At 39.2% G+C, this 18,126-nt stretch overlaps 1 protein-coding gene and 1 pseudogene across 5 annotated transcripts in view; one reads left to right on the top strand and one right to left on the bottom strand.

The window, feature by feature from the left end:
- Nucleotides 1-18,126, bottom strand: part of MYO5A (myosin VA) — a 214,798-nt gene that overhangs the window by 68,996 nt on the left and 127,676 nt on the right. For all 4 annotated transcript variants that reach the window (XM_017504607.2, XM_017504603.2, XM_017504608.2 and 1 more), the window contains exons 12-18: nt 12,960-13,100; nt 10,272-10,397; nt 8,880-8,963; nt 5,197-5,358; nt 4,127-4,224; nt 1,912-1,998; nt 1,716-1,824 (exon numbers count right to left, since the gene is read on the bottom strand). In XM_017504607.2, coding sequence (XP_017360096.1) covers nt 1,716-1,824; nt 1,912-1,998; nt 4,127-4,224; nt 5,197-5,358; nt 8,880-8,963; nt 10,272-10,397; nt 12,960-13,100 — 807 coding nt within the window. The remainder of the gene's footprint in view (nt 1-1,715; nt 1,825-1,911; nt 1,999-4,126; nt 4,225-5,196; nt 5,359-8,879; nt 8,964-10,271; nt 10,398-12,959; nt 13,101-18,126) is intronic.
- LOC108286644 lies at nt 13,107-17,138 on the top strand (annotated as a pseudogene). Its single transcript, XR_001818009.2, has one exon. The product of XR_001818009.2 is annotated as a fatty acyl-CoA reductase 1-like (transcript).

Raw genomic sequence — 18,126 nt, 5'->3', positions numbered from 1 at the left:
TTTGACATGGAGTCTCGCTCTGCTTCCCAGGCTGGAGTACAGTAGTATGATCTTGGCTCACTGCAGCCTCCGCCTTCTGGGTTCAAGCGATTCTCCTGCTTCAGCCTCCTGAGTAGCTGGGATTACAGGCACAGACCACCACGTCCAGCTAATTTTTGTATTTTTAGTGGAGACGAGGTTTCACCATATCGGCCAGCATGGCCAGCATGGCCCAAACTCTGGGCCTCAAACAGTCTGCCCAAGCCTCCCAAAGTGCTAGGATTATGGGCATAAGCCACCACACCCAGCCATGTGGTCTGAAATGCTAAGTGAAAACAGAGAAAATCATTTTTCCCTATAAGTAGATATCTCATCATATCTCATATGTGATACCCCAAAATAAAAAACATCCACATATATCTAAAAAATCTAAAATTATTTCAATTTTAATCAATAAAATTTACATAGGAACCCTAGCTAGAAAAGTGGTCCTTACCCCTGAGCCACTTCACACCTCACACCAACCCTGCTTCCATCTTTCAGCCTCTGCCTAAATTCCCTGCAAAGCCCTGATTAGGCCTGAAGTGGCCTGGGTGAGGGGACCAGGCATAGGCCTGTTCCTATTTCTGCTCTACATTCCCCCCTGAAGCCAGGTAAGAAGGGAATTGGGTCAAACTCGAAAAGCCCCAGTTTTTAAAAAATATTACTGAGGAAGTAGCCTTAGCTCCTTCAAGGAAAAAATATTATTAACAAAAAAGGGGCATTACAAGCAGTCCACAGCTAGTAATTATGATCAATTAGCTCAAAGTGAGGTAATCCATCTAGGCTAGCATTAACAAATGAAAATTTTTTTTAAAATTTTTCATTAATCTTTAATTCTCTAAGACCAAGATCAGTAGTTCTCAAAATGTAGTCCTCAGACAGCATTGGCATCACCCCAGAAACGCAAATTCTTGGGCTCACCTCAGACCTACTGAATCAGAAATTCTAATGATGAGGCCTAGCAATCTGTATTTTAATAAGCATTCCAGGTCACAGTAAAGTTTGAGAACTCTTTAGCCTGGACTGCAAAACTCTCTGTAACACCAACCTACATTTCCCAACCATTTTGCTACTGTCCCATACACAAATCTCACACTGCAAAAAACTGTTTTATGAGCAAATCCTACACTTACCCTGCTTCTTGCTCCCTCTTATATTATTTTCCTTCCATTTTTACACAGTCTTACCCATTCTCATGGCCTGACTCAAAACATACCTCTTTCATAAAATCCCTCCTTCCCATAGCCGGATGTCGCTTTGCCTTCCCTGATTTTTCGTTCCACTCATTCAGCATTTGATACAGACACTATGGTTATATATTATACTTGTCTTTAAAATGCATTATTTTCCAAGCAAGACTATATCACTTGAGAACAAGACTTATTTTTCCTTAATCACACAGCATTTAGCCTAGTGACTTCCAGAAGTACTAGGTACATTTTTATTAATAATACTCAAACTCTCTAAGAAGGATGTGTCTCAAGTGTGGATCCAGGCCCTAAAAAGTCTGCATCCTGATGGTGGACCATCATCCTCACTAGTTCCAGCATCTCAAACACAGTACCGTGCCCCTCGCCCAACCCACCCCAAAATGATGTGGATTAGTAAAATTTTATATAGAAGTTTCCGGGGCTTTCCAAGGTCAGAACCCCAAGGCCTTCTGCTCAGATGACAGTAAGTGAAATCTTTCTCACCAGTATCAGTTTCTCTAACACATTCTTGCATGTTTGCTTTCTGTCACTCAGCACATCTTTCTGCTTCATTAGGACACGGTAGCGGCTGAAAAATTCTTGGTAAGTCCATCTATAAAAAGAAAACCATCTGAGTTTACTTAAAGAACTAGGAACTTCTCCCATTAAACCCCTCACATCTGAAAAATGCCAGGCTCACCGTGAGGGGAAACCAGCCGCACTGATTCGGATAGTTTCCAGGACACCGCATGCTCTCAGCTGCTGCACTGCCCTCTTCTCATCAAACCTACACATAAAAAATCAAAGCCATTAATTCACAAAGAACCTTGCTTGGCCACAAATTACTCTCCTCAGTCAGGGTGTAAATTCTTTTGTAAGAGTAAAATGGATAAATCAGAAAAGAAAGCATTCAGAAGGTGGTGCAGTGATCAAAATGGAAAACTATGAGAGAATGGGGAGGAGGCGACAAGCAGTAAAAATAAAGAGCTGTAAACATTACCTGCAGCTCATACCACAAACTCATAAGAAAGTCTGCTGGGCACAGTGGCTCATGCCTGTAATACCAGCATTTTGGGAGGCCCAGGAGGGTGGATCACCTGAGGTCAGGAGTTTGAGACCAGCCTGGCCAACATGGTGAAACCTCATCCCTACTAAAAATACAAAAATTAGTCAGGCATGGTGGCACACACCTGTAATCCCAGCTACTAGGGAGGCTGAGGCAGGAGAATCACTTGAACCCAGGAGGTGGCAGTTTCAGTGAACCAAGATCATGCCACTGCACTCCAGCCTGTGCAATGGAGTGAGATTTTGTCTCAAAAACAACAAAAAGAAAGTCCACTGAGCATATTTAAAACAACACAACACTCCTTTGCACTTTGCCCATACTCATTTCATGGCATGGCCTGATCAGAAGCTCTCAGAATTCATTAGCTCAGTATACAGAGCTCCCCTGGAATAAAGACTGGCCAATCCTTGAGATTTCTGCAACAGGAAGCACAAATAAAATATTCTCATTTAGTTATATTTTTAAAAAAATTACCACTGTTCTAAACATTGATAGTGTCCACATCAATGAACAAGATTTTTGTTCTGTATTACATTTTTTATTTATTTCACTCTAGGCAAATGGCATCTTCAAGTTAAACTCGCACTGAAGAGGAAGTAGAAAGTTTTCCCTTCAGCCAAATGATCGCTCCTGTGACTCTTATAGTTAAGCTCTGAGCAATCCATCCAGGCCTCCCCTGTCCTATCTTCTCAGATGTTCTGATGGTGGTGGAAGATGGGGTTGGTGATAAAAGGTAATTCTAAGGCAGAATCTTCGGAGAGTAGAACTGGCAAGAGGGTAGGGAAAAGGGCACTCATACATCATGGAGGGTGGGTGGTGGGAGCTATTACAACCTTTGTAAGTGTGCCTGGTCTTTGACTTATAAATTCCACATCTAGAATCACATCACCCCAATGAGATAATCAGACAAATACACAAAAATATTTGGCACAGGACGTTTATTATAGAATTGTTGGAACAACCTAAATGGCCATCAGTAGGAACTAATTTAAATAAATGATACTATGTCTATACAATTGGATACTCTGCAGCCATTATAATGAGTATGTGAATTTTTATTTACCAACAGGGAAAGCGTTCACAATCTTAAGTTAAAAGTAAAGATTAAACAGCAATCATCGCACAAGCCCCCTCCTTCTCTCTCTCTCTCTCTCTCACACACACACACACACACACACATAAACACACACACAGAGCATGGAAGGAAGGGATGATGGTTAATCAAGAACATGTATACCCGTCAATACCAGGTATCTCTCTGGGTATGATGGATGCTTTTTCATTTATTTTTATCCTATTCTGTATTTCCTGAAAACTGTCCTTATAATGTACATGTATTACTTTTAAAATTAGAAAAATATTTCTTTTTGTAAAAAAATCTCCAGAAAGACTGATTCTCCCGTCATGCATGGTATCTGAAGCAGGAGAAGGTGCTGGTCAAAACAGACACCCTCTGATGGTTTCAACAGTGGAGAAGCAGCAGGTAAGCATTTGCCAAACAGCCTTGTCCCAGCCAGTGCTGATTCCACCACACGCCCAAATCAACAAAAATCCCAGAGAGATCAAATGAAGCAAATTCAAACAGAAAACAGAACCAGAATGGTTGGCTGACCTCAACTTTTCAAATCTTCAGAAGGCTAACTGCTAATTTATTCTCACATTCTCAAAAGGGAGAAAAACTGGAAAAAAAAAAAAATCTACTGACTAGTGGCTTCCCTCTACAAGACATGAAGACTTACCCCAATATTTTTTCCTTATAAAAATGTAAGAAAAATATTGGTTTCTTTGGTTGGTTTGGCACTTCTTATGACATATGCACTTTTTCATTCGGTAGTATAGAAATACTTACGTGAATGGGAACTTGAAGTCATTAGGCTTGATACAGCGCACATAGTGAGGGGTAGTGGCATTGAGTGTCTCCATAAGCAAGTGCAGGGAGTTTCTGAACTGCATGAAAAAGGAGAGAAAGGGGTTTCAAGGTTTTGTCCAAAGTCAAACATGATGTAAAACAATGGAAAATTATCTTCCTATAACACTAATGGAGATAATTTTGCCACTTATAAACTTGACCCATCTTTAGAAGGGGAGCAGCCACAAAACAAGAATGCTAGGGCTTTTGGTTAAAATATGCCTAAATTCTACCATTTTCATGCTTACTCTACTAAATATAAATTCCTATACTCCCACTCCTTTTCCTCAAAGGAAGCTACAGAAACCTGTTATGAGCTCAGTCATATGTAACTAACAATATAACCTTGCTTCAAGGCCATTTAATCATATAAAGTGGGAATTTTGCTCGATACTGGAAAACATAGTAGATGACTTAGAAGAGTATAGGTAATGAGTGGGAGAATGAGAAAGGATAGGCAGAGAGAGGTTTAAATTAGGGACCTAATATCAAGACTGGAGGCTGTGGACCTGGGTCAGGCCCTGTTCCTGTCTACACCAGGTACAGGGTCCCATGCACAGGAAAACAAGCTGAGGAGTGCTCAGCCTCCATTCCAAGCCCTAAACCCCTGTTCAGGCACTAAGCATGTATGTAATATTTTCTACTCACAGAGAACATAAGACATCAAAGAAAGGCAAGGGCACTGTTCTGAAGGAGCTGACTGAGGCACCGTACAAATACAGAGACAAAACAAACAGAAAACTAAGCAAGGATGAAGTGGTCTAAGAGAGATGCTATGCGCTAGAAGCATTAAGCAGTGGATAAATTATTCTGGGAAAGGCTTATGCAGAGTCACAGGTCTAAAACTGGGTAGAGAAGAGTTTGAGTGGATGGTGGTGTATGATCTCACAGTGAAAGCTCTAGGCTCCCTTCAACTGACGATCTTACCTGGGGGGCTGAAGACGGAAGATCTAAGGTTTCAGATAAGCCAGAAAGGAAGGAGCATGGTGGCAGCAGCTCCCTAAACTCACCTGATGCCCCACTGTTTTCTTGTGCTCTTTGGCCATCTGGCCTGGTCTGCCTTTGGTGGGCTTTGCAGGAGCACGTGTGAGGAGCGTGCGCCCTGAAGAGGTGGCTGAGGTTGGACTGATGGCCTTCTCATCATCTTGAAATAGTTCTGGTAGCATCTTAAACTGGGTCAGAAACAGTATAAGGAAATTACATTCTAAATCAAACTTGAACGTAAACCTTCACAGAAGAAATATTAAAGAAAGTTGCAATAGCGACTCCCTTCCTTAAGTAACCACTGTCAGAGTCACACTCCAGAAAGAGTCAGTATCTGTGCTAAGAGCCCAGAATATGAGAGGAAGGTGAGGTACGTGCTATTAAAAAAAAAAAAAAAAATACAAAAATGCAATAATTCTACAACCATGTTTGGGAGAAAGCAAAGTCAAAACGACCGTACCCAGACTTGAAAACCTAATCCACAGGAAATGACAAATTTAAACATATTAATGGGTTTTAACTATAATTATTTTATGAGAAAAATAGTAACTGAAGTCTTATTACTTCAGTTCCACAAACTGTTTTAGCATCACATAGAGAACAACACTAGTCCAGGTTTGCAAGTTATTTATGAAGTGTTTACTCACCTGCTTTATTTGTCTACCTACTAACTCAAGTGCTGAGCACAAACTCAAAAACAATCACTAAAAATCTCAGTGAAAATGTCATGAACAAGTTCTACAACATTATTTTTTAAATTATGAATAATAATTTTTGGAAGATAATTTGGATTATAGAAAAAAAGTTTAAAAAGAGACTTCAAACGAATCCAAAGGAAGATCTTGATGTATGTACATAGCTTTACAACAGTGCCACATTCCATTTAAATGAAACCAGTAATTAGTCAAGCTGTATTTGCAACTACAATTATTTATCTAATAACCTTAATACAATCTATTTACTCTTCATAACAATTCCATAAATTAGATGCTATTATGATTCTACTTTACAGATGAGAGATTGGAGGCATAAACTCAGTAGGTGAACTGTGCTTTCCTTTATTAATAAGCTATACAGAAAGTAGAGGGTTAAAACTCATTTTATGGTATTTGGTAGAACTGACATTTAGTGGTATTTTGTCAAGTTGAAATTTATTTATATGCTTCCTGATATTAGATGTGGCAACAGATTTCATTATGGTGGAAAAATATCAAATAAGACACCTTCTGATAAGTTTATAATTCCTTTTCAAGTTGCAAGTTTGGCTAAAGGCTGCAGGGAAAAAAAAAGACAAAACACATACATACACAAACATACTCCACACTGTATTACCACAAAAACAGTTCTACTCAAAACACATAACACAAATATTAATCTTCTAAAATTAGTACTTCCAAGAGAACACATTTACACTGTATAATACTGGCTTCTATCAGGTGCAGTGATATCATGAAGTTCATACTCCTAGATTGTGTTTCAGCAAAAACCAGAAGCAAAGGAAGCCTCCAAGCTATGTTAGATAAATCACACACTGTCCCCATTTCGACTGCAATAATGTTACACAGACTGGCAGTCACTACAAAAGATTTGTCAGAATGCAAACCCACCTTGTGATGACTAAGGACTTAATAGCCAATTAGAAAACTAAGTAGAATAAAGACAACTGATTAAGGGTACCTCAAGAATCAGAACCTGGCCAGGTGCAGTGGCTCACACCTGTAATCCCAGTACTTTGGGAGGCTGAGGTACAGGGATCCCTTGAGACCGGAAGTTCAAGACCAGCCTGGACAACATGGTAAAATCCCATTTTGAGAAAATTTAGCCAGGCATGGTGATGGGTGCCTGTAGTCCTAGCTACTTGAGAAGGTGAGGTGGAAGGATCACCAGAGTCAGGGAGGTCAGGGCTGCAGTGAGCCCTGTGATCATCACATCACTGCACTCCAGCCTGGGTGACAGTNGGCTGCAGTGAGCCCTGTGATCATCACATCACTGCACTCCAGCCTGGGTGACAGTGAGACCCTATCTCAAAACAAAAACAAGAATCAGATGAAAACCTGTTCTGTTTTCATCTAAATGTTCTGTTCTGTTTCAGCTAAACTACTTTAACAAAGCAATAAAACTAGAATTTCATGGTTTTTATCATTATTTATAAATCAAACCAATAAAGATCTTTAAATAATACTTAGAGATTGGCACTATGGAATTTTTCTCTTACATATCAATCCTGTAAACTATAAACAATTAATGTCCAGTGCCTGTTAGACACTTTAACTCATATATTTTTTGAAACAGAGTCTCGCTGTCTCCCAGGCACAATTGTGGCTCACTGCAGCCTCAACCTCGCAGGCTCAAGTGATCCTCCCACTCAGCTTCCCAAGTAACTGAAACTACAGCCATGTGCCACCAAGCCCAGCTAATTTTTGTATTTTTTTGTAAAGGTGGGGTTTTGTCATATTGCTGAGGCTGGTCTTAAACTCCTGGGCTCAAGCAATTTCCTGCCTCAGCCTCCCAAAGTGTGATTACAGGATGAGCTACTGCACCTGGTCTCAATTTACTATTTTCTGAAGGCAAAAACTGGGATTTGGTCTTCATGATCTTTATATTAAAAATATTACTGATAGGAAATGTTTTTATTCTAAAAACAACAGTCCTGTCTCTTCTAAAAATACAAAATTAGCTAGGCATTGTGGCACATGCCTGTGATCCCAGCTACTCAGGAGGCTGAGGCAAGAGAATTGCTTGAACCTAGGAGGTAGAGGTTGGGGTGAGCTGAGATTGCGCCACTGCACTCCCGCCTGGGCAAGAGAGTACAACTCTGTCTCAAAAAAAAAAAAAATTCATATACTATTCCACTGAAGTTATAAGGATTCTTGAGAATAAACTAGAAAAACAAAGGCTGCCAGTTAGTAATCTAGAAGAATTCATATGAAAATTTTTAATTTTTAGTTGAATGCCTGAATATCCATTTTGTTGACCCAACTAACCGGCTTCCCACTCTGCTCTCTGCGAGATGAACATAAGACATGCTCCCCTCGCCATTCTTCCCAGAAGAGGGTCAAGGGACAGAGGCAGGGATCAACCTAATCATCAGTACAGTGTAGCCATCACAACTCTTACCATCTGGAATATTATTTTCCCTCTGGAAAGCAGTGTCTCTAGTATCTATGCCTAAGAAAAATAATTTCAAAGTGCTTTGGGGCCACACCTGGAACTGCACTCAGTATGATCCAGAGATCAGTCTCCATCTAGATGGAGTGTGTAAGGTCATGTTTCTAGTACCTCCCTTCAAACTGACATGGCAGAAAGGCTGTTTTCTCTCATGGCCTCTCACCAAGGCACAAGAGAGCTTAGAACCACTGTGAAGGCAGTAATTTCACATCAAACTGAAAGAAACATTGTATAGGGGTTAAAAGCACAGACTCAGCAAGACAGCCTGGATTTTAATTTGGCTTGAAAACTCACTAGCCATGAAGTCTCTGTGTCTCAGGTGCCTTATCCATAAAATAAGAGTCATTAGATGAACTAGCATTTTTAATACATTTAGAGCAGGAACTGACATGCAGCTAAATTACTTTGACTAACATACTAAGTACTATATATTTGATAAATTAAAAACTGAAACTAATTTTTGTTAAAAAATCATTTTTTATTTTTAAAAAGCTAATGCTGTGAATACAACATGCATTAGAGTAAGCCTATCCATAGTTACCTTGCTTGATTTAAGAACTTTAATTTGTTCTTCAAAAACGGTGTCTTTATTCTTTTCGAGAAATCCTTCACACTGGTATTCCACCTGAAAACACATGGAAAAATCTCCTTAACTGATAAAACTTTTGAATAGATATGATATGGTCAGCTCTCAGCAAACTGGTACTATCAATCTTTTCTAAGAAACCAGGGCCATTCCTGGTAAGAAGTATGTTAACTCTAGAGTAAAACTCCTCAAATATTGTTTTTCCTAGGGAACAGTGGTAGTGCTGAGTAATTGCGATCTAAAAGATTCTCTCAGTTAGTGGGTAAGCAGATTCATAAGCAGATCTTCTTCTCTCATGCTGGCCAAAGAGAGATCTTCCAAGGATGACTCCTTGTATCTCCTTCCAACCTAGGTCATCATCAAGCAGGGGCATTTTTCTCTTAGAAGAGAAATCACAGCAGGACAGAGAATCAGAAGGAACAAATGAGTGTCTGATGTGGACAGAGGTGAAGAGCTGGTGATGGATGAAGGTGAAGGCTGGGGAAATATTGTTTGATTTGGTAAAGTAAGACTACTTGAGAATGGACTATTTCTTTTCCCAAACTCCAGCAACTTCAGTTGTCTGCCAGTCAAGGGGCTCAAAGCTTGCATCACACAACCTTTAGGTAGCCCTAGGGTCATCTCAAGGCTTCCAGATGGGATTAAGGCAGACTTAGAAAGTCCTCAATCCCTGAAGAGGACCCTGCAAAGCTTACCCCAAAGCCTATACCACATCTCCTTGAAATATAAATTATTCTCATTGCTTGCGATTTGCTTAGCATGCTACAGAACTTGTGAAGCAGTAAGACTGTATGCCTTATCAGAAAGGACCCCATGAATCAATCACAGAGGGGTGACACAAGTCCACAGTTGCTATTCTGAAACCCTTGAGATCAGCTAAGCTTTAGGACTCAGAAATTTTTCAGGCATTTAGAGATGTAGCAAGTACATACACCATTTTAAAAAATATTTCCCCCAGAATGGAAGGCAGTAATCTATAACAAAACATATTCATATTTCTACAGTAAAATATGTAAATATCCAGCCTAACTGGGATAAAGACAGACTATAAATAATCTCATGTTAATTCAGATCAGAGATCAGGTTCAGCTAAATGGTTTATATTAAAAAAAAAACACTTAGTTTGTAGAGTTTCCTGGATCTCAGAATTATAGACTCATACTTATTTCACAAATAACTCAATTTAGATTAAAGGAAAAGAAAACCAACATGTCAACACTAAAGACTGCTGTCTCTTGAGGCCTAAAGAATGCAAACATCAGCAAAAGAAAAAAAAAGATACCTCCTATTGATTTTTTTTCCACATTTAAGTATTCCAAAAGAAAAAATGATATAAAGCTTTCTTACTTTGTCAGCAAAATGTTGGATGATGAAAGCTTTGTTTGATAGACGAGGCTTTTCAAAGAGTGTACATTTGTTCAAATGTGTGTTGTACAATTTTTGGGCCCAGGTATCATCTGTGCCTTTAGGCATCTATATCCAGGAGGAAAAGGAAGAAAGAAAACAAGGTAAATCCTGTGATGCTTCTAATGCATCAGCTGTCAAAAGATCTTTTTTTTTTTTTTTTTTTTTGGCTTTACCTAAGAACTTTTACAATTCAATTTAGGAGCTCATTCCTTCCATATTTCATTGTTAGAGGCCAACAACCAATTACTAATGAAGAGTATGACTGAGACCTTCTTGTGGGCAACCCAGCCTAATCTTGGGGCAGCTCAACCTGCCTATATGAAGAATCATCAAATAAATGTTTTATTTTGTTTTTTTTTTTTTTTTAAAAAACAACAAAAGCCAGCCAGGCATGGTGGCTCACGCCTGTAATCCCAGCACTTCGGGAGGCAGAGGCGGGTGGATTACCTGAGGTCAGGAGTTGAAGACTTCAAGACCAGCCTGACCAGAACAGTGAAACCCCATCTCTACTAAAAATACAAAAAATTAGCTGGGTGTGGTGGCAGGCGCCTGTAATCCCAGCTACTCAGGAGGCTGATGTAGGAGAATCCTTGAATCCAGGAGGCAGACGGATGTAGCAGTGAGCTGAGGTCGCACCACTGCATTCCAGCCTGGGCAATAAGAGCAAAACTCTATCTCAACAACAGTAACAGCCTCCCAGGTTTAAGTTGAAATATCAGGGCTATTACGTATGTTTTAAAAATTCTGTTAAACAAAAAGACAAACATCTCATGTTCTCATTTATTTGTGGGATCTAAAAATTAAAACAATTGAACCCATGAAGATAAGAGAATAGAAAGGTGGTTACCAGAGGCTGGGAAGGGTAGCAGGAGGTTGTGGGGAGGGAAGATGGGGGATGGTTAATAGGTACAAAAAAAATTAGAAAGAATGAATGAGCCCTAGTATTTGATAATAATCTAACTGTACATTTAAGAATAGCTAGGAATATAATTTGATTGTTTGTAACACAAAAGATAAATGCCTGAGGGGATGGATACCCAATTTTCCATGATGTGATTATTACACATTGCATTCCTGTACCAAAACATCTATGTACCCCCATAAACATATACAGCAACTAGGTACCCACAAAAATTAAAAATTAATCTGCCAAATAAAGGTAACATCTGGACATAGTGAAATATTTCTATAATTCAGAAAGATATAAAATGGAGAGTAGTCTCCTCTTGCCACTTCCTACATTATTTCTTCCTCTCTCTTTCTTTTTTTTTTTTTTTGGAGACAAGGTTTTACTCTTTTCACCCAGGCTGAAGTGCAATGGCACAATCTTGGTTCACTGCAACCTCTGCCACCCAGGGTCAAGTGATTATCCTGGCTGAGCCTCCCGAGTAGTTGCAACAACAGGCACACACCACCATGCCCAGCTAATTTTAATTTTTTGTAGATGGGGTTTCACCATGTTGCCCCAGCTGGTCTTGAACTGCTGAGCTCAAATGATCCATCCACCTCAATGTCTCAAACTGCTGGGATCACAGGTGTGAGCCCACCATGCCCAGACTTCTTAACTCTCTTTGAAGGCATGTATGTGAATGGGATAATTCTACACAATCCTTGAATTTTTTTCAGCTTCTCAACAATAGCATTCTCTGCATTATTTATGACTTCTAGGTTGTTACTGATTTTTTTGTTATTATTATGACAATTGCCACAGTTTTCTTCTTATGTGTATATCCTTGGACACTTTTGCAAGTATAATCAAAGGTGGAACTCTCAGCAGTTCCATTCCTGGGTCAAGGGTATGTAGTTACAATTATGACAAATGTTGACAAATATCCTATAAAGTACACTGAATGAATTCATGTTCTTCATCAAAAGTATATATGCAATATTCATTTAGTATTATCAAATGAAAGTTATCAAGTTTAAACGTGCCTCCTAGATGAGTAAAGAGCGGTGTACCATTTTTGCTTTGCTCTGCATTTTAAAAAATCTCAAGTGAGGCTGAGAACCCTTTCATCACATGCATCCTAATGTTGCAGGAAGTCTGGATGGTTAGGAGAGTCAACCTGTGGTAAACTGTAACTTGCTGAAGATAAACTAAAGAGAAATTAAGAGAAAGAATAGGTTTGCCTAAGATCACTTAGTGGTGAAGCTGGGGATCTAATGCTTTTTTCCAACTTGCTGCACCTTCAAATATTAAAGATACAACTCCATCCCTATCAAATATGTCAGTAATAACCAATTAGTTTAAAAATTAAAACTATTTAGAACTATTATTCAAAATATCTTCTGCACAGTTTCTTGCATTTCTTTAAATAAATTCTATCACTGAACAAAAAGTACTAAATATAAACAAATGAAGAAGAAAAGTGGCTAAAATTGGTAGTATCTAGTGTCAAATTTTCAAGTAATTTAGAATCAGCTGAAAAGAGGAGGGAAATTCACCTAGTTTCACTCGTAATTAGAACCATTGGGGTCTAGTGTCCCTTTGGAATGAAAGTATAACCCCTACTTGTCACCACAAAGGCATTCCATGACATACTAATGAATCTCTGCTTGAGCCCACTTATCTTCTGACCTTGATACATCTATTTTAATAAATCAAGTACCCCAGGAAATCATACTTACCTTGCATTCCTCATCCAGCAAATCTAGAATGCCTAGTTTAGATTCTATAAGATTAATACAAGGCTGATTATCATAAAAATCTATGAGTGTCCAGGGAATCTGTTCCTTCATATATTCTTCTTGCTCCAATTTGAAGACATGCTGAAATGAAAAAGAAAAAAAGCAGTCATTACTGAATCATTGTAACAAGAATGTAGTCAAGAAACAATGTTTATATAAAACACTAAGATGATACCAACATAATTTGAGATAGTCTATAGCTTTCAACAACAACCTCATGGGAGACGCATGATTTACACACACAGAAAGCAAATAAAAACAACAGGAAAACCTCAGCTACATGGGATTCTTGGTGAACAATAAATCTAGGTATATAAATATTTTAAATAGCTGATCGATGTAGTAATCTTTGTGATTTTTTTGACAATGTATATTTTCAAAACTGCACTATGTACTTTTGGCTTCTTAAGTTATCACAGAGTGCTAACAACATGGGACATAGGAATGCCTTAACTGGCATTTAACAACTTTTCAGAGTTGATGCCCTCCAGGTTACTGAACTACGCTGGGCAATGCTTTCAGCATAACAAAGTACTTCTCCTAAAGGACTGTGGTGCTGAAGTTCATGTGGCTCAGAATTAGTTAAAGGTTGACCTTTTGTGACTGCCCTGATTACCTTTGGTAGCCATGGAGTCTATGACTCACTTTTCTGGGTTTCAAATCCTGAGTAGCTGGGACTATAGGCATGTACCACCATGCCTGGCTAATTTTTTGCATTTTTAGTAGAGATGGAGTTTCACCATGTTAGCCAGCGTGGTCTTGACCCCCTGATGCCTGCCTCGGCCTTCCAAAGTGCTGGGATCACTGGTGTGAGTCACCACACCCAGCCTCATTTGCAGTATTTACAGTCTAAAGAGCTACTACAAACTTTAACAAAAAACAGTCATCCATATGAATATTTATGTAATGCTAATAAGAAAGCAAATTTCTTCTGTTTTTTGATAATGAGAAGGCAAATAGGGTACCATACGTCAGCAGGACACCCTGACTGAAGGTACCAGTATCTTCCAAGACAATGACCTCTGTTTTTAAAAATTCCATTAATTTATATGACAACAGAAACACTGCTCTAGACATTATATAGAGCATATTTCTCATACATATCTCCACGTCTAGTTAGGAAAAGCTCATGGGGTAAAGCTTATGGGGTCTTTAAAATTTTGGATACTCAACTGTCAAAAAATATGGGCATGAAGTTCAAAATGGCACGGGATCCTTGGTCAATACACTAATGCCTCCAACCACTAAGCATGCCAATCACGGGGTTTCTCATGCTAACTGCCCCCACTTTCATCCCCAGATCAGGGAACAGCCCTATGCAGTCAAGTTCTTTATACTGTGAGACCCCACATTCCTAGTCACAGCTGACTAAACCAGTGTGGGTACATGAGGGCACTCTCCTGTTAGAGATCTCTGATGAAAAAATGAACAGGGTTAATCAGATTCTCTCTCTAAGGTATTTGAACTGGGAAACAAGAAAATAATCAGGCAATTAGCAGTGGGAGTTGAAGCTAAAAGAAGCCAAAATGAATGCGAGATAAGCAAGTTGAGAGGATGAAAAGAGCATTCCAACCACTGCTGGGTACACAGGAAATTTAAAGTGAGTGAGGAGCAGCTGGTCGGGGGCGGTGGAAAAGCGAATGAGGAAAGCACGACAGCGGTGGCGTCGCAGCCATAGCTGGACGGCCAGCGGGAGAGCAAGGCTTGAGCCTCTACGTCTAGGATCAAAATGGTTTCAATCCCAGAATACTATGAAGGCAAGAATGTCCTCCTCACAGGAGCTACTGGTTTTCTATAGAAGGTGCTTCTGGAAAAGTCGCTGAGATCTTGTCCTAAGGTGAATTCAGTGTATGTTTTGGTGAGGCAGAAAGCTAGACAGACACCACAAAAGAGAGTAGAAGAAATCCTTAGTGGTAAGCTCTTTGACAGATTGAGTGATGAAAATCCAGATTTGAGAGAGAAAATTATAGCAATCAACAGTGAACTCACCCAACCTAAAATAGCTCTCAATGAAGAAGATAAAGAGGTGATCATAGATTCTACCAATATTATATTCTACTGTACAGCTACAGTAAAGTTTTATGAAAACTTAAAGAGATGCTGTTCAGTTAAATGTGATTGCAACGCGACAGCTTATTCTCCTTGCACAACAAATGAAGAATCTGGAAGTGTTCATGCATGTATCAACAGCATATGCCTACTGTAATCGAAAGCAGATTGATGAAGTAGTCTACCCACCACCTGTGGATCCCAAGAAGCTGACTGATTCTTTAGAGTGGATGGATGATGGCCTAGTAAATGATATCATGCCAAAATTGATAGGAGACAGACCTAATGCCTACATACTGTATACACAAAAGCACTGGCAGAATATGCTGTACAACAAGGAGCAAAGCTAAATATGGCAATTATAAGGCCATTGATTGTTGGTGCCAGTTGGAAAGAACCTTTTCCAGGATGGATTGATAACTTTAATGGACCAAGTGTCCTCTTTATTGCAGTGCTGTTTTTAACTTCAACAAAGGCACGGAAAGGAATTCTTCGAACAATGCGTGCCTCCAACAGTGCCCTTGCAGATCTTGTTCCTGTAGACGTAGTTGTCAACATGAGTCTTGCAGCAGCCTGGTATTCGGAGTTAATAGACCAAGAAACATCATGGTGTATAATCGTACAACAGGCAGCACTAATTCTTTCCACTGGGGTGAAGTTGAATACCATGTAATTTCCACTTTCAAGAGGAATCCTCTCGAACAGGCCTTCAGATGGCCCAACGTAAATCTAACCTCCAATTACCTTTTATATCATTACTGGATTGCTGTAAGCCATGAGGCCTCAGCATTCCTGTATAATATCTACCTCAGGATGACTGGAAGAAGCCCAAGGATGACGAAAGCAATTACGTGTCTTCACAAAGCTATGATGTTTCTTGAATATTTCACAAGTAATTCTTGGGTTTGGAATATTGACAATGTCAATATATTAATTAATCAATTAAACCCTGAAGATAAAAAGACCTTCAATATTGACGTACGACAGTTACATTGGGCAGAATATATAGAGAACTACTGCATGGGAACTAAGAAGTACGTGTTGAATGAAGAAATGTCTGGCCTCCCTGCAGCCAGAAAACATCTGAACAAGTTACGGAATATATGTTAGGGTTTAAATATTATCCTTGTGATCCTCATGTGGTGCATTTTTATTGTAAGATCACAAGTTGCAAGAAACATCTGGTACTATGTGGTTCGTCTGCGTTACAAGTTTCTGTCATACTTCAGAGCATCCAGCACTATGAGATACCGAAGACCAAGAATTCAGCATCAGAACATCTATGCATATGGTGGTCTAAATGCCCAAAATGTAAAATGTACTTAAATCATCTCACCTTTTGTCAAGATATTAAACCATCTTAGATTGGCATGTGAAGTAAATTATGGTACATTTTATGTAACATTTTAATGTTTATATTCATAAAACCTAGTGAACACACTGTTATGCCAGCTCAAATCTACAATAGCCACCAAAACCATGACTTAATACTTTGAGCCCTAGAAGAAAGGGTGGGATGAGGGCAGAAGTGAGGAAATAGGAATACTGACCAATATAATTGTGCAATTATGGAACATATTAATTAAAATATGCCTTAATATATAGTGAATTTCTAATTCTAATGTGCAGGGCAATGGAAGACATTTATTTGGACAGTAATACTAGCTAAGTTGGAAGATATTTGATTCTTCAGTGTGATTTTTTTCATTAGTTGAAGTAGGTTTTAGTTTTTTAAAATTATAACCAACCTATTTTCACACCATCTTGTAAGTTAAATGATATCAAACTTGAAAGGCATGTTCTCATTTTTCTTTTTCTGATGAAATGTCTGATAGTATCATTTTTTACAAGCAATCAGTTGCTTTTAAAATCAGAAGGCTGTATTATTCTAATGACCCTACTGGATCTAAATGGGTTTGAGAATCAATATCAACATATGCTATGTGTTTTTTGACAGAAAGTGAAAACAAATTCACTAAAACTGTTAGTATCAAAAATAATAGGAATACAGTTTTCTTGTTGACATTATGATCAAATAAAAATCCTGTGAGATTGTCTTTATGTTTTGAAGCAGGAGGATTTCTTGAGACTTTGTTGGAAGTGGGAATTGGGAGGGATTAACCATACTTGTGTTCTCCTCCCTTTATAAACTTAATTCAAAGGACTTTTAAAAGCCTTGTGCTATCTTTCCAATGAAAACTGAAAGTGCATTATTATGGAAGAATGTATTTGCAGGTAGTAACAACATTTTAAAAATGCTCTCATGTGTAAACATACTAATTTTGACCTTGAAAGATGAATTCCATCAAGAAAAATAAAATCATGCTTTAGATAATGTGTATAAAATTAAATAAAGGACTTTATTTACATATAAAAAAAAATAACGTGAGTGAGGAGGCCAGACACGATGGCTCATGCCTGTAATTCCAGCATTTTGGGAGGCCAAGGCAGGCAGTTGACCTGAGGTCAGGAGTTCGAGGCCAGCCTGACCAACATGGAGAAACCCCATCTCTACTAAAAATACAAAATTAGCTGGGCGTGGTGGTGCATGACTGTAATCCTAGCTGCTCATGAGACAGGAGAATCACTTGAACCCTGGAGGTGGAGGTTGCAGTGAGCCACGATTGCGCCATTGCACTCCAGCCTGGGCAACAAGAGCGAAACTCTGTCTCAAAAGAAAAAGTGAGTAAGGAAGGAGAAAGCTTGAGGTGGACAAGATGTATACAGACTAGAAGGAAAGAACCTGCCATCTGATAGGAAGAGGGGGTGGAGCAGTTGTGCAGAGAGAAGTGAAGATGCAGAAATGTGGAAGGATGTGTGAAGAGAGGAGAAACAGGTGGAGAGAGACAGAAAGCAGGAAAGAGGAGAAACAAGAGACTGAAACACACGTGCAGACAGGAGGCCCCTGAAAAACAGACAAACAAGTCAGTTCCTAAAGAGGGTGGTATTAGCCGGGCGCGGTGGCTCAAGCCTGTAATCCCAGCACTTTGGGAGGCCGAGGCGGGTGGATCACGAGGTCAAGAGATCGAGACCATCCTGGTCAACATGGTGAAACACC

This window comes from Cebus imitator, unplaced genomic scaffold, assembly GCF_001604975.1.
Source record: "Cebus imitator isolate Cc_AM_T3 unplaced genomic scaffold, Cebus_imitator-1.0 Scaffold325, whole genome shotgun sequence".
Lineage (NCBI taxonomy): Eukaryota > Metazoa > Chordata > Mammalia > Primates > Cebidae > Cebus > Cebus imitator.
The sequence above is the reverse complement of the archived record's forward strand: the minus strand, read 5'-3'. Positions and strand labels throughout refer to the sequence as shown.